Source organism: Haemaphysalis longicornis, unplaced genomic scaffold, assembly GCF_048455015.1.
Source record: "Haemaphysalis longicornis isolate Haplotype H1 unplaced genomic scaffold, Haemaphysalis longicornis Haplotype H1 scaffold_6, whole genome shotgun sequence".
Lineage (NCBI taxonomy): Eukaryota > Metazoa > Arthropoda > Arachnida > Ixodida > Ixodidae > Haemaphysalis > Haemaphysalis longicornis.
In genome coordinates, this window is record NW_027526407.1 from 74,003,792 (window position 1) to 74,016,906 (window position 13,115).

Genomic DNA, 13,115 nt, shown 5'->3' on the forward strand with positions numbered 1-13,115 from the left:
CATGATGCACGCGCTCACCAGCACTCCGTTCAGCAGAGGGTGTGGTGTATCCAGGCGCGCCAGGCGCACGGAAGCTGCCATCTCTCAAACACTACTCACTGTCATTTTGCCAGTTTTGCATGTGCACTACTAGGCAGCATTTGCGCAGCCCACGGACATCCCTTCGTTGGACGAGCAGCGGTCAGTCTAATCGGTTGTCGAGAGCTCACCTTCCGCCATTTTGAGTTTTTCATCGTTTTGTTCTGTGCTGGCTTTGGTGCCAATTTGTCGTGGGGCGGTATCGAATACGCTATAGGTTGTATTCACTGGCGAGGCGCGCATGCAGGCAACCATGTGAGTGCGCCGTTAGTAGTTAGGTCGGGCTCTGCGGGATGGCGGAACTTGTCCGTGCTAAGCACATGATGTGTGTTGGACGCTCCAAACTCTTCCCCACCGAACGCAAAGTAATGCTCCGACTCTAATGTGAGTGCCATTAATAACTTCTCTGTTACACCATTTTGAGGATCGGGTTAAAACGGAGCAGACGATGCACGGGGGTGTTTCTTTTTTTTTTTTTTCTGTGGTGTGGGTGCAGTGGCACTAGCCGCACCATGTCTGTGGCCGTTTCCAGTGTGGCCAAGCGAAGAAATTGACAGCTAAACTTTTCAGTGAATACCATTAATGGAGCACAGCAACTGTACCACAAACAGGCATTTCGCGTTGAGTGTGTGCTGAGACGGCAGGACAAGGAACTGAAGGCGACCAGCAAGGCGCGCACAGTTAAAGGAGCACTGTGCACTGAGCTGGCTGCCATTCCAGGTGGCTTAATTAATGTCCATGCTGCAGCCTTCGAACGCGTCTTTGAACAAGCCGTTCAAAGATAACGTTTGAAGGATGTATGCAGAGTGGATGGCTGAAGGCCAGTCCGACATGGAATCCGAAGCCGACATGGAATCCGGAGGTGGTGATGATGAGGCAATGACCAGCGATGTTATACTCGGTGACAACTTAAGAACGGCACTGGCAGTTGCCGCTGTGCCTTATCACCGTAGCTGGATGTTTCTCTGCGTGGCGCAAGTAGGGCGTTGCTGGGAATATTTTGAACATGGCGTGAGCCGTTGCCGTGATTTTTTGGACTTAACATGCCTATAAACGTCTCCAGTGGTGACAAACAAACTGCGTGAGACAAGGCAGACGATATCACGCATTAATAGCAAACCCATTTCAAAACGCGCGCGCACTGACGTCACGGGTCCGGCGCTTTGGTGGAGTGATACACTACATGAGGTGGTGCTGTTCTTGAGTTATAACCGAGTATAGCAGCACTGACTCGGACAAGGACTGTTCCCACTTAGGTCCCCCGCTACCAAATGCAGGATGGTAAAGTTGGGCGGTGGCTGGCAGCAACGAATAAAGTTCTGTGCTTCGTGCTTATGTCGGGCTTGTTCTTTTCTTACGAAGGTACGTCCTGCTTGGAAATGCCTTGGTTACCGAAAATAAATACTCAAATCTTATTTAAGCTCATTTTCACCGCTCGAAATTTTTTTTCCCCGCATAATTATCGCGCACCCTAACTTCACACCGATTTTTTCAGTAAGTGCGAGGAGTATGAGAGTAAATATGGTACACGTGCACACACAGGCGCCTATTTCCGTGTGTTCCCGTATAACGCATAGCATCGGCCAGGTGGACCCGTGACTCCCCCTCCTCGCCCCCCGCAGGTGGGCCAGCACGTGGAGTTTGAGGCGGAGTGGGAGACGGGCATCAACATCCAGCTGAAGCTGGCCCCTGTGGTGGCCCTGGCGCTGGAGTGGTGCTCGCGGGACCGGGAGACGGCCATCAAGGCGCTGCGCAAGGCCCTGCGCGCCCTCGAGGCCGCCCAGGGGCGCATGACGGCCGTGGGCCGCGAGCTGGCCGACCACTCGGCCTCGTGCGTCGACTACGATGTGGCCGCCAGCCCCGTCTCCATCCACCTGCCCCTGTCGCGCTTCGTGGCCGGCCTCCTGCTCTGCCTGGACCGCTTCGGCCTCGGCTACGACTCGCACGAGTTCCAGTTCCGGGGCAAGCCCACCCCGGAGCAGCTCATGGAGCTGCCCCTCCGCACGCAGGTCCTCCTGGCCTCCTTCTCTCTTCTTATTTATTGCTTATACGGACTTGGAATTGGCCTAGGTGCTTGTCTTGACTTGCTAGTGGCTTTTATTGGCTTCGCTCACTATTGGCTTGGCTCACTGGCTCGCCTTGGCTTATTGTCTTGTCAGCGGCTTATCGGCTCAGCCCACTAGTGGCTTGCTGGTTGCTTGGCTTGTCTTGCCTTGGCTTGATGGCTTACTAGGGGCTCTCACTAGTGGCTTATTGGCTTGACTTTTTAGTCGCTTGGCCTATCAGCTTACTAGTGGCTTATAGGCTTGGCTTACAAGTGGAGGAGGCCTAATGTTTGTCCATTGCGTTAGGTGTCCGCGTTGATTTGACTGAAAATTCTCTTCTTCCTGTCAGTTGGGGACATTTTAGACCAGCTTTGTGCGGAGTATTCACTAATTCAACAGGATTTGCAGGGCCTATAACTCTTGGTTATGTCTGAAACCAACGTAATTCTGTTCCTAATAGAATGGAATACAAGCAACGTGTACTTCACAAGATGGCCAACAGGGCAAAAAAACTTGGGGGCTTTTAACAACAGCCTGAAATTCCGGGAGCAACACACAAAGCGATAGGGACCAAGCAAAAGTTCCGGGCTATTTAACCTCGGCACGCATTTCAGAGAGCTTCTGTTTTAGGTCTGCTTGTTGCTGTTGCGAAATATTACTGGTTGGTGTCGTTACTATAACTACTTTTTTCTCTCCCCCGCCTGCAGGTTATGGTGGCCCAGTTCAGGGCGGGCATGTGGCGACGCAACGGCTACTCGCTTCTCAACCAGATCTATTTCTACCACAACGTGAGGCTTCGCAATGAGACGTACGACCGGGACATCACCCTTCTTCAGGCAAGACCCACTTGTTTGATCGCATATGCTCAACTGGAAAGGGGGGGGCGGGCAACAGTAAAGCAGTGTTTCATGGCAGTTCGAAAGTGAGAGCACTGTTGGGCCAGTTAGCATTTGAAGAACGGGTAACTTAGTGTAATTGAATCGGGTACCTTGAAACAACTTGCTGGGTAGGATATGTTTTGGTGAGGGCCTAATTTGTGGCTGTACAGTCAGCCTAGGCGATCCTTGCCCAACACTTTGGGTTCCCAAATGTCTGGGTGAGCTGCAACTGCTTATGATGCGTTTCAGTTGTGAAGGGCAGCTCAGTGAGCATCCACTTTGTGGTTACATCAAGCAGTGAGCTGTACGGAAATGTTAATTTTAACACGAAAGCTTTTCTGTGCTTTTTGTGATAAGTTCTACCTGTCATGGTGGCGCGACAGTGGCCCACTGGGGGCGTCTCCTGGCTCCCACAACCTGGGCACAGGGCTGGAATAGCTGTGCCAATTGCACCGTTATGATAGTCGGGATGTGCCAAAACTGTTTGAACGCCAAGAATTCTCTCTCGCTTGTGACCGTTTTGGGATTGAATGAAGCCAAGTTAGCGGCGTGCATCTCTTCTGTCAAAGGCTACAGCACCATGTGTTGATGTGCTTGTGAGTGTCACTGCGATCACTGCAATTTTCTGCTACTGGTGCTGACAAGAAAACACGTTCCAGGCTATGTTTTATGCAAACGTCTTCACTCACTTGCCCCTTGAGTCGAAGTGCCGGAATTTTCGCTTCCACTTCTCCGTGAGATGTTTGTGTGTTTCAGAACAGCCTGGTGCTTCAACTAGCATTGCTACTAACCCTGTTGATTAGTCCTGTCAGAACAGAGTGCAATTCACGGACTGACAGGTGTGCGCCAAGGGAAACGAAATGGCGAGGAGGTCGTTCTCAACAAGTTGCTTCCCCTCTCCAAAACGTGCAGGCGGCAGCAGCGCTCCTGGAGAGCAACGAGTTCCTAATCCACCTGCTCAACAAGTATGGGCTCCTGGCGTGGGCTTCCAACACCTATGACAGCACCCAGGACGAAGCCAATGCCCAGCTCACAGTCGCCATCGCGGAAGAGTTCCTCGGTGGGTTCGGTTGAGCACCTCCAATACCATTTGTACTTTCTTTTTGTTGCCGCGGTGCCACTCTTAGGCATGGGGATTTATTTTTCGTTGCAAAACTTGTTGCCAAAGAAACTTCTCTCTATGTTGTATGCCAAATGTTCTGATTTTTCTGAATGTGTGCCTGTATGTTCCAAGAGGGGATAAGCAGTGTCCAGACCTGCTAATCGTGGCTGCAATGTTTCGTATTGCACAATGTGAAATTTGCCGCGCCACAAGCATAAAAATATCTATACATACCAACACTGGTGTGCATCGTCGGGGGCATTCTTTGTCCCCAGATGCGATCAGTCTTGCTTCTTGGGGAGTGGTAATGGCAGCTGAAAATTTCGCACACCAACATGCGGACAGACACCGAAACTTTTTTTTCACAAGTCCTTCAACGATGCCTCCAGCTTCACATTCTGGCCCCATTCCTCTCAGCTAAAAAAGGGAGAGCCAAGAGGCATGCACTGAAAGCGACAGCTGGTGCGGTGTTCCCTAGGGTGGCGCCCTGAGCACGACACTCTTCGTTCTTTCCGCCTTCTTGCCAGGCCTGTTGAGAGAGAGAGTGGTTGGGTGTTCCCCAGGGTGTTGCCCTGAGCCCTATGCTCATCGCTCTTTTCCCTCCCGCTATGATGACGATGATCAGGCCTGGTGCTGACGCTGATGAGCGAGCGCAGCCAGCCCGGCGTGGGTGCGGTGAGCGAGACGGACCGGCTTCAGCGGGAGGTGGTGCAGCTTCTCTGCGTGGAGCCCCTGCCGCACAGCCAGCTGGTGAAGCTGCTGCCCCGGGGCAGCTCCCCCGCGCGGGAGGCCCAGGTGGAGCAGGTGCTGCAGCGGGTGGCACACTTCCGACGCGACCACCGGGCCAACGCCACGGCCGCGGCCACCACCGATGCCTCCGCCTCTACCAGGTGAAAAAGGGGACGGCTCTCGGGTTTCAAGTGGGCAAACCTCTAGTCTCATTCGACGCTTGTAAATGTTTCAAAAAGGGGGTTATGGTGCACTTTGACAAAAACACACTAGAAAAAAAGGGAAGACTGGACACAGTGCCACCTCCTTCTTTCATGGTGTGTCCTTGTCTAAATGTGCTGCACCCCCATCCCCCCCACTGCCAGCAGGCCTGATTCATTGCTCTCAAAAGGAAGGACTGCAGCTGATTCTGAGGACTGAGTCTGTGCTCCCCCCCCTCCCTCCGGTTCCAATTTTGCGTTGCAGCCGGTACGAGCTCCGCCCCGAGTTCTACAACGAGTTCAACCCCTTCTTCTACCACTACACGCGAGAGGAGCAGTCCAAGGCAGAAGAGGCCCAGCTGCGGAGACGCAAGCAGGCCGGGCAGGAACCGTGCTGCCCGCCGCCCGTGCCGCCGGAGTTTGCCCACCCCTTCGCCATGGTCATCAACGTGCTCCAATGCGACGTCATGCTCAGGGTACGGCACGAGTGGGGAGGAGGGGAAGGAGGGGCATGACTGCCCAGGCAGCACTTGAAGTGAACCAGAGAAAGGTAGGCTGTTTGGCCTCGGAAGAGCGCATGGAGAAACAACTAATGAGGCAGTGCAGGGAGATATGGGCTGGGCGTCGTTTGATGTGTTTTGAGAGGAGGCTGAGAGCAATGGATTAGCGTAGGTGGACAGCTAAGGTTTTTTGGTACCTATACATGAAAGGTGTGGACACGCAGTGGCTAAGGAAGACTAGAAGGCTAACGATGGAATACGGAAAGGACAGTGCAGAATCCAAGACAGCCAAGGTAACCAAAACAGAGGCAAGGAAGTTAGAAACGAATAAATGGAAAGAAAAAATGGAAGCTAAGACTTCGTTAGAAATGTACAGGGCTGAGAAATTCGACATCAGAAAGGAAAATCTCTACGACAATTCCCAGGGCAGTGCTTTGCTTTTTGAGGCTAGAGCAGGTTGCTTGAAAGAACTAAGAGCTTCGTAGGGAAGTATTCACAAAATGATGGGGTATGCGTGGTCTGCAGAAAAGAGACAAACTGTGGGACATAGTGTCCATACGTGCTGTTAACTTCCAAAGTGTCCAATGCAAGTGTCCAAATGCGAGGTTATCCATCAAATCGACATGAACGGAATATTCGGCTTCCAGAAGCCCTGGGATTTAAGGGTGGCACAGAGGAAGTTAACTTCAAGGCTGTCGAGGGGACGAAAAGAAGATTAGGATGCTGGTGGACGAAAGGCATGGAGGGGGGAATACGGCCTAGGCCAGCTACCACCTGTAACAGGGAAAAGAAAGTATTTTGTGCGCAATACGTTTTTGTGCCTGCCCTAAGAGCAGCGCTAGTATTCACACCGTTACAATGGTGAGACCAATATCAATCATCATCAGCGCGGTCGGAAGGCTCCAAGACACTTTTGTGTCTTGTGCGTTTGTTGCTCGCCCCATCACTATAATGGCTTGCCAAGGTCGTTGACCCCTTGCGAGGGGGGGGTGTCGTTGACCTGTGTGGGTGCGCATGCAGGTGCTGAACTTGGTGCTGGAGCGGTCGACGAGCCCCAGCACGGGTGCCTTCTCGGAGACCCAGCTGGAGAAGGCCCTGCACCTGATCGGGGTGGCGCTCCACGAAGAACAGCGGCTACGCGATCGGGGGGTGCCCATGGCTGACTCATTCTTCGCCTTCACCGCCCGGGCCACCCAGGCGGGCCTCGACGTCGCCCTCGAGAAGTGAGAGGGCAACTCTCGTTCACTCTTTCGTTACCACGGAAAAATGGCCCGTTTTGAGTGCTTCCACAAAACATTTTTTTCTCTTGAGCTACCCAACACATTTAGCATTGCTATGCATGAAATTGTAGCTTATAGATTGCTCTTTCAAACACATCAAGCAGTTATGTGACAGGTACAATTACTTACAGTTTATTGGTCAAACAGAAAAAAAAGGCACAAAAAATATACACATTAGTGTCCCTCAAATAAGTGTTATGAGCAATAGTATGAGCTTATTAAGTTTTCTGAATACTGTACTTGGCACAATTAGAATAATTTTATTTAATTGACTATCTTTTCAGGAATATAAATCGCATCAGCATGCATGGCAGGTCGTGAACTGCACATCCATCCCATTTAATGGCCCGTAAGAAATTACTCAATTAGACCCCAGTATTTTCTTTATAACTCAAAAAATAATTACGCCACTTGAAAACTAATTACATATTTGAAATGAAGACAAAACACATATGCACAGTGATTTTCATTATCATAGGCCAATTAATAAAAACGTTCATTTTAAGACCACAGCTCCCCTTAATTGACACTTTTTGTGTGTGTGTGTGTGTGGGGCGTATTTCTGCTCTGTGGGCATTGTTAGCAAGCAGAGTAACTTGCTTATGCTTAAAAATTGAAAATTCTTTCTAGACTTCTTCCTAGGCAATGCTTGCTTGTCATACTTCACTGTTTTTGGTTGAGCTACTCAGCTATTCTAAGTTGCTCTGCATACAAGCTTTCTTTGTAGCTCCTGTTGCAAAGAGTATGAATTGGAATTCATCTCCATTTTTTGTTCCACCGCACACAGGTGTGCCGCATCGCCCCGGGCCAACAGCCAGAAGCCACTGCTGGACCACACGGTCCGTCACTTCCGGCGGGTCCGTGATGGCCCCTCAGACCAGTCCACGCCCATGGAAGTCGAGGATTCCTCCAGCAGTGCCGTCAAGCCCGGTAACGGCGGTGGGGGGCGCAATGCGGCGGCCGCGGCGGCGCGTCGCGCCCGCATCATGGCCCAGATGTCGGCGATGCAGAAGAACTTCATCCGTGAGTACTCTGACCTGTTCAAGGAAGCCGCTGAGGCGGATGTGGCTTCGGCTGCGGCTCCGGAAGTGGTCAGGCACACATGCATCCTGTGCCGGGAAGATGAGGAGCTGTCACTGACCGGACGGACCCTGGTGCTGTCGGTGCTTGTGCAGCGGTCTACGGTGCTCTCCAAGGTGTGGCACTATGCCCTCTCTTGTTTACTGCATTTTGGGTTTTACCTATAGGAAGCGAGTTGCGGCTAAACTTCTTAGCAAAACAAGCTTCAACAAACTGATGCAAGGGGGTCATGTTCTCGCTCTTATTTCCTGCATTTGATACTTCTGTACCTTTAGTTTTTTGCATAGCGAGTTACGCTTAAATTTTGTAACAAAACGGGCTATGACAAACTAACTGATGTAAGCGAATAATTGTAATTCTGCTTTCTGCTGGGATTGAATGCGAAGGGTGGCTGTGACTACAAGGTGGGAGTTTCTCTTTAGTGACAAGTCTTGGCGTAATCTCGCATAACTGCTTTAATGATACAGTGGGGTTCCTAAGGTTTCATACTAGCTACAAAAGTCACTGTTTCAGATTTTCTTGTTGCACATCGTTGGTATCATGTATCAATTTTAAAAGAAAATTTTCTGACATTTAAAATTTGTTTTTGTTCCCCAACTTGTGTTTTGAGAGCTTTAGTTCTCTGCGATCAAAATGAGAATGTTGGCCACAATGCTGTGGTAATAGTTACAGTTCATCACTGATAAGTGGTCAGTGTTGCTGCAGTGATAGTTGCAGTTCTAGTCGCTCCAGTAATTTGCCATGCTGCGCACTTACCAGTGCCCCATTCTTCCTTCAAGGGACACTGAAGTGAATTTGTCAAGCTCCCGTTTTTGCTTGCACTGCGTAGACTGGCTCAAATTAGCACACTTTTCATCGTTTATCCGGTTGACAAATTGGTAATTATTTTACAAAGCGCGAAAGAAGAAAAACTACCATGCGCGGTTTGCGACGGCCGCACCAACTAAGGCTGTGACGTTGGGAGAAGGGGGCACCGTGATTGGACGATGCCCAAGGTTAGCAATCAAACAAGTTTCGGTTTCGGTTCTGTAAAACACAACCAATGGCGTTGTTGGATGGGCATTCTCAATATCTTAGTAATCATCGTACAGCGCTTCTGCAATGTTGTCGGCTGTAAAATGCATAAGATGAGCCTCCCAGGACGGCTTGGAATCGTAGAATTCACTAGCCGAGGCCTACGCAGTGGATGAATGTCCTCCGCGACCCCGCAGATGCTCAAATGCCATGCGTTTTTCCCCTATATTTGGAGCTTGCCTCACTCATGCCTGTATCGTAAAAAGCGTGTTCGCACCAGGACAAGGGTCTGTTGATTCTGGCCTGTGCCCACTGCCCGCAAGCAGTCGGTGCTTATGGCAACAGCACGCCAACGAGAACTCGCTAGCGCGCCAGTGCCAGCCTGCGCGCGTTCTGTGAACTAGTTCGTGGAGCAATGAACGTTGTGGCCCAAAAAAAGGGGAACTCGGCATAGAAAACATCGGCGGGAAACGAAAAAGGTAACTTATAAAAAAAAAAACCATGTACCCGCGGGGATTCGAACTTGTGACTTGCAAAACTCTTGCTCTGAAATAACTAGCGCTCCAAACCACTCGGCCACGGGCGACGCGGACGACCTTGGAAATATAAGGTATATAATGTATAACCAGTTTACACTTTTATTTAGTTTTAGCATTCCAAGCAGCTTAGGTGACTATTTGTTGTTTTTCACTCGTGCAGTAAGCATCCCCCAAGTTTCCACAATATCTCACGTCTAGCAATTGCATTTCTTAGACGGAAAAGCGTTCGCAGATGCGTAGTCGGGCTGGCTGCTGGCCGCTGTGCTGTTCGCCCAGCGCAAAAAAGGGCTTCCTGCACGCTAGTTTTACGCTGTACGTAAAAATATCAGTTGATTTTATTTCCTTAGTACCTACAGTCGAACCCCGCTACAACGAACGCCGCTTCAACGAAATTTCCGCTTCAACGAAATATTTCCAATTCCCCGTCAGCTAGCCATAGAAGTCAATGCAACAAAGTCCTCGCCACAACGAACCATTTGTCAGGCTTGCTTTCGCTTCAACGAAATTTTCGATGATTTGGGCTGGGTTTGAACAATTATTTGACAATAAAATAAGCATAGCGCCAGCTATCTGTAACTTTTTATACATTCAGGACGCTTAGTTTCACCGAAAATGCGCGTTGCGACCACACCGCCATTCAAAACAAAACAAAAAATAACTCATAGGCGCACGCCATTGCTTGATGGTGATAACGATGTGGCTGGCCGTCTTTACACGAGGCGCAGGCCCGCTTCGCCAAGGCGGAGCCCCAGAGCTACAGCCAATCCGTATCCAGTTGAAATTGCATGAATGTGCTCCGCTGCTGGCGCGGTGCCGTCATGTATGCGTTGTGAGCAGCTGTCCTTGCCGTTTTCCTTCAACCATTCTTCATAGCCAAGATCAAAAGTCATGTTTGCGTGTTTGGTCTTGAAGCCTAGTCATCCTATCTTAGTCGCGAGCGCGTGGTCATGTTAAATGCAAGCGCGCGCGTCTTGCCTGCCAAGGTCAGTAGCTGCCGTGCCCTGTCAGAGGATAAGATAACGGCACTGCTCCTGCCACAAGCTAGAGGGGGCCTTCCGACGGCCTAGCAGCTATCTGCAAGTAATCAGCTCGGTGGACACGCCTTGTTGTACAGCGATACGTTTTGCGCCTGCATATCTTCACCCCCCTCCGTAACGCGTTCCTTGGGTGCAGTGAAAAAACAGATAACCATTGGTATGTTTGTTATCCGAATAAACATGAGTTATGGCACGTCACTCCTTTTTCTAAACATTGTATTATGCTGCCAATGTTGCGGAAACGCACGGGGCTATTTTTCTGGCCTTTCCGTGGTGTGTTGGGGCAGATTTCGCCTCAACGAATTTTCGCTTCAACGAAATTTTTCGCACGTCCCGTCAATTTCGTTGTAGCGGGATTCGACTGTATATTGACTTCGCTGACTCTTCTCCCGCCTTCAAGAGGCCTTATATTTTCCTACTGGCGTACCAGTCAGCAAAGCGTCGCATGTGCGCTTGTGCAGCGCTTGTGTGAAGCGACCTTGACTTGGAGCTAGATACAGTGTACAAACTAACCAAGTAAAGAAAGGCACATTCTTCCATTCACAAACGTGTCCTGGCTTCGTTTCAACTGACCGAAAGAATTGCGATGGCCCGTCGGCGGCCGGCGGACGAAACGTTGGGCCGACTGACTCTGTCTGAAGGCCGGGGAGCCGTGCAGTAGCGCAGCCAATTGCGAGCTCGGCTCCTCCCGACGTCACATGAAAACGCCACAGAAAATGGGCGAGCGTAAAGAGAGGAGGACAGCATTTTCGAATTAATTTTTCTACTAAATAAAATCGCGTAAACGCGCCCAGAGTGGTCGAAACATGACCTGGGGACTCCGGACTACAATTTGCGCTAGTAATCCCGCAATGTTTACATATCACTTCAGTGTCCCTTTCATGATCCCTCACTTGAACCTGCACCATATTACAAATGAATAATTTAGACAAATAGAACTAATTTTCTTGCACGGTCATTTACATCCCATTTCGTGTGTTTGTGCAGGACCGTTCACAGCTGCCGCCACCTCCAGCGTCGTCGAGCTCGGGCGGCAGCGAAGAAGATGAAGAGAACGCTGCCGGTCCCAGTCCTTCCAAGAAAGAGACGACGACCCCTGTGGAAGACGAAGACCCCACGGTCGCATACGGCGACCTGCGGTACGGCCCTCATGCCAGCACGTGCGGTCACGTGATGCACGCCCGCTGCTGGCAGAAGTTCTTCGAGTCGGTCGTCACCAAGGAGCGCCGGCGACCGGCCAGGTGAGGGCCACAAGCTCTTTTCCTAACAAGAGAAATGCTTGAGGATTGGGGAAACAAGGCAAGAAGTGGGCGGTATAATCTCTTGCTAAGTTGCTAATTTTTTCCTGTTTACTTCCGTCTTCTCTTGTCTTCTACACATAGAATGCAATACTAAACTATATGCACCCAGAGGTTTGCCTCAGTAGCTGTTGGGACTGGGCGTCGATAAATTTTTAGTAAACCACCTATCTTGTTTAGCGTATGTCATCTCTTGTTTTCTGTGCAAAGACGCATTCCGGAACTACATGGTACCGAGAATTTTACCTTGGTAGATGTCAGAACTGGACTTTGAGAAGTCTTTACAATGCTGCCTACCTTGGTTCATACCTGGCAGTCTTTTCAATGGCAAGAATGCACTTTTCCTTTGGCTGGTGGAAACAGTTTGGGCACATTGTAGCTGGGCTGGCCACGGCTTCTTTTCCTTGTGCAGTGGTTATTTCTCAAACCACTGCTACATAGTTTGTGTAGTGAAGTTGCAGCATTGCAGCTTTTCAGGGCAAGTCACCCTTTTAGGATGCATTGCAGACTACTGAAACGGTGTTACTAAGGTTCTCGTCAAGGGATTTGTAACTTGCAGCGACCAGTGAGGTTGTTCAGGGTGTCTGGTACCAAGAGGGGGCTATCAAACTTTGCCACCCCTGGTTTGGCGCTGTGCCTGCTATTAGAGCGCGTGCATGAGTTGTAGGGCCATTCCAGCAACCCTGTTCCGTCCCCTGCCCTAACAGGTATGGCCGCCACATCAGCTTCAACGTGGAGAAGCGAGAGTTCCTGTGCCCGCTGTGCGAGTGTCTGAGTAATGCGGTGGTGCCGCTGCTTCCGCCGGTGTCTGCGCTTGTGCCCCCCGAGTGCCTGGAGCGGGCTGCCCAGGTATGCGGTAGTGAGCGTCAAACCTTACGTGTAATGGGCCTCTTGGTGTATAGTTCTCTGGGATGGTGACTGTGTCTAATAACTTATGCCTAGTCTAACAGCTAGTGTCTAGGTGCATAGCAGTCAACTAGGTACGTGCCTGGCGGTGTATAGCTGTCCGGTGGGGTGAGCGTCCAATCTTGAATATAACGCACTTTGAGATGATCTGTCTGATCCGTAATACAGGGTGGTACGATGATAATTGGAATACCTCAAATTTTTCCTGAGTGAACTGCTGCTCTGCTTGCGCTCAAACTTCACACGAAGGTCGCATTTTGTGGTCTATTTTGTTTGACACCGGGAACAACAATGGTATTGCCTGTTTATTCTGAAGATAAATAAAAACGATTTTTGCCTATGGAGAAAATGGCGGCCGATTTGGACGTGGGAGCCAGCGCAAGCTGATCTTGGAATGACAGCGCCACCGGGGGTATGCAGAGTGAAATG

At 50.4% G+C, this 13,115-nt stretch overlaps 1 protein-coding gene across 5 annotated transcripts in view; it reads left to right on the forward strand.

The window, feature by feature from the left end:
• The window catches only part of Ubr1 (Ubr1 ubiquitin ligase), a 62,730-nt gene that overhangs the window by 22,890 nt on the left and 26,725 nt on the right, over positions 1-13,115 (forward strand). For all 5 annotated transcript variants that reach the window (XM_077675238.1, XM_077675240.1, XM_077675241.1 and 2 more), the window contains exons 10-18: positions 1,701-2,087; positions 2,831-2,959; positions 3,914-4,061; positions 4,729-4,993; positions 5,298-5,508; positions 6,553-6,755; positions 7,600-8,008; positions 11,470-11,723; positions 12,488-12,629. In XM_077675238.1, the coding sequence (XP_077531364.1) occupies positions 1,701-2,087; positions 2,831-2,959; positions 3,914-4,061; positions 4,729-4,993; positions 5,298-5,508; positions 6,553-6,755; positions 7,600-8,008; positions 11,470-11,723; positions 12,488-12,629 (2,148 nt within the window). The remainder of the gene's footprint in view (positions 1-1,700; positions 2,088-2,830; positions 2,960-3,913; positions 4,062-4,728; positions 4,994-5,297; positions 5,509-6,552; positions 6,756-7,599; positions 8,009-11,469; positions 11,724-12,487; positions 12,630-13,115) is intronic.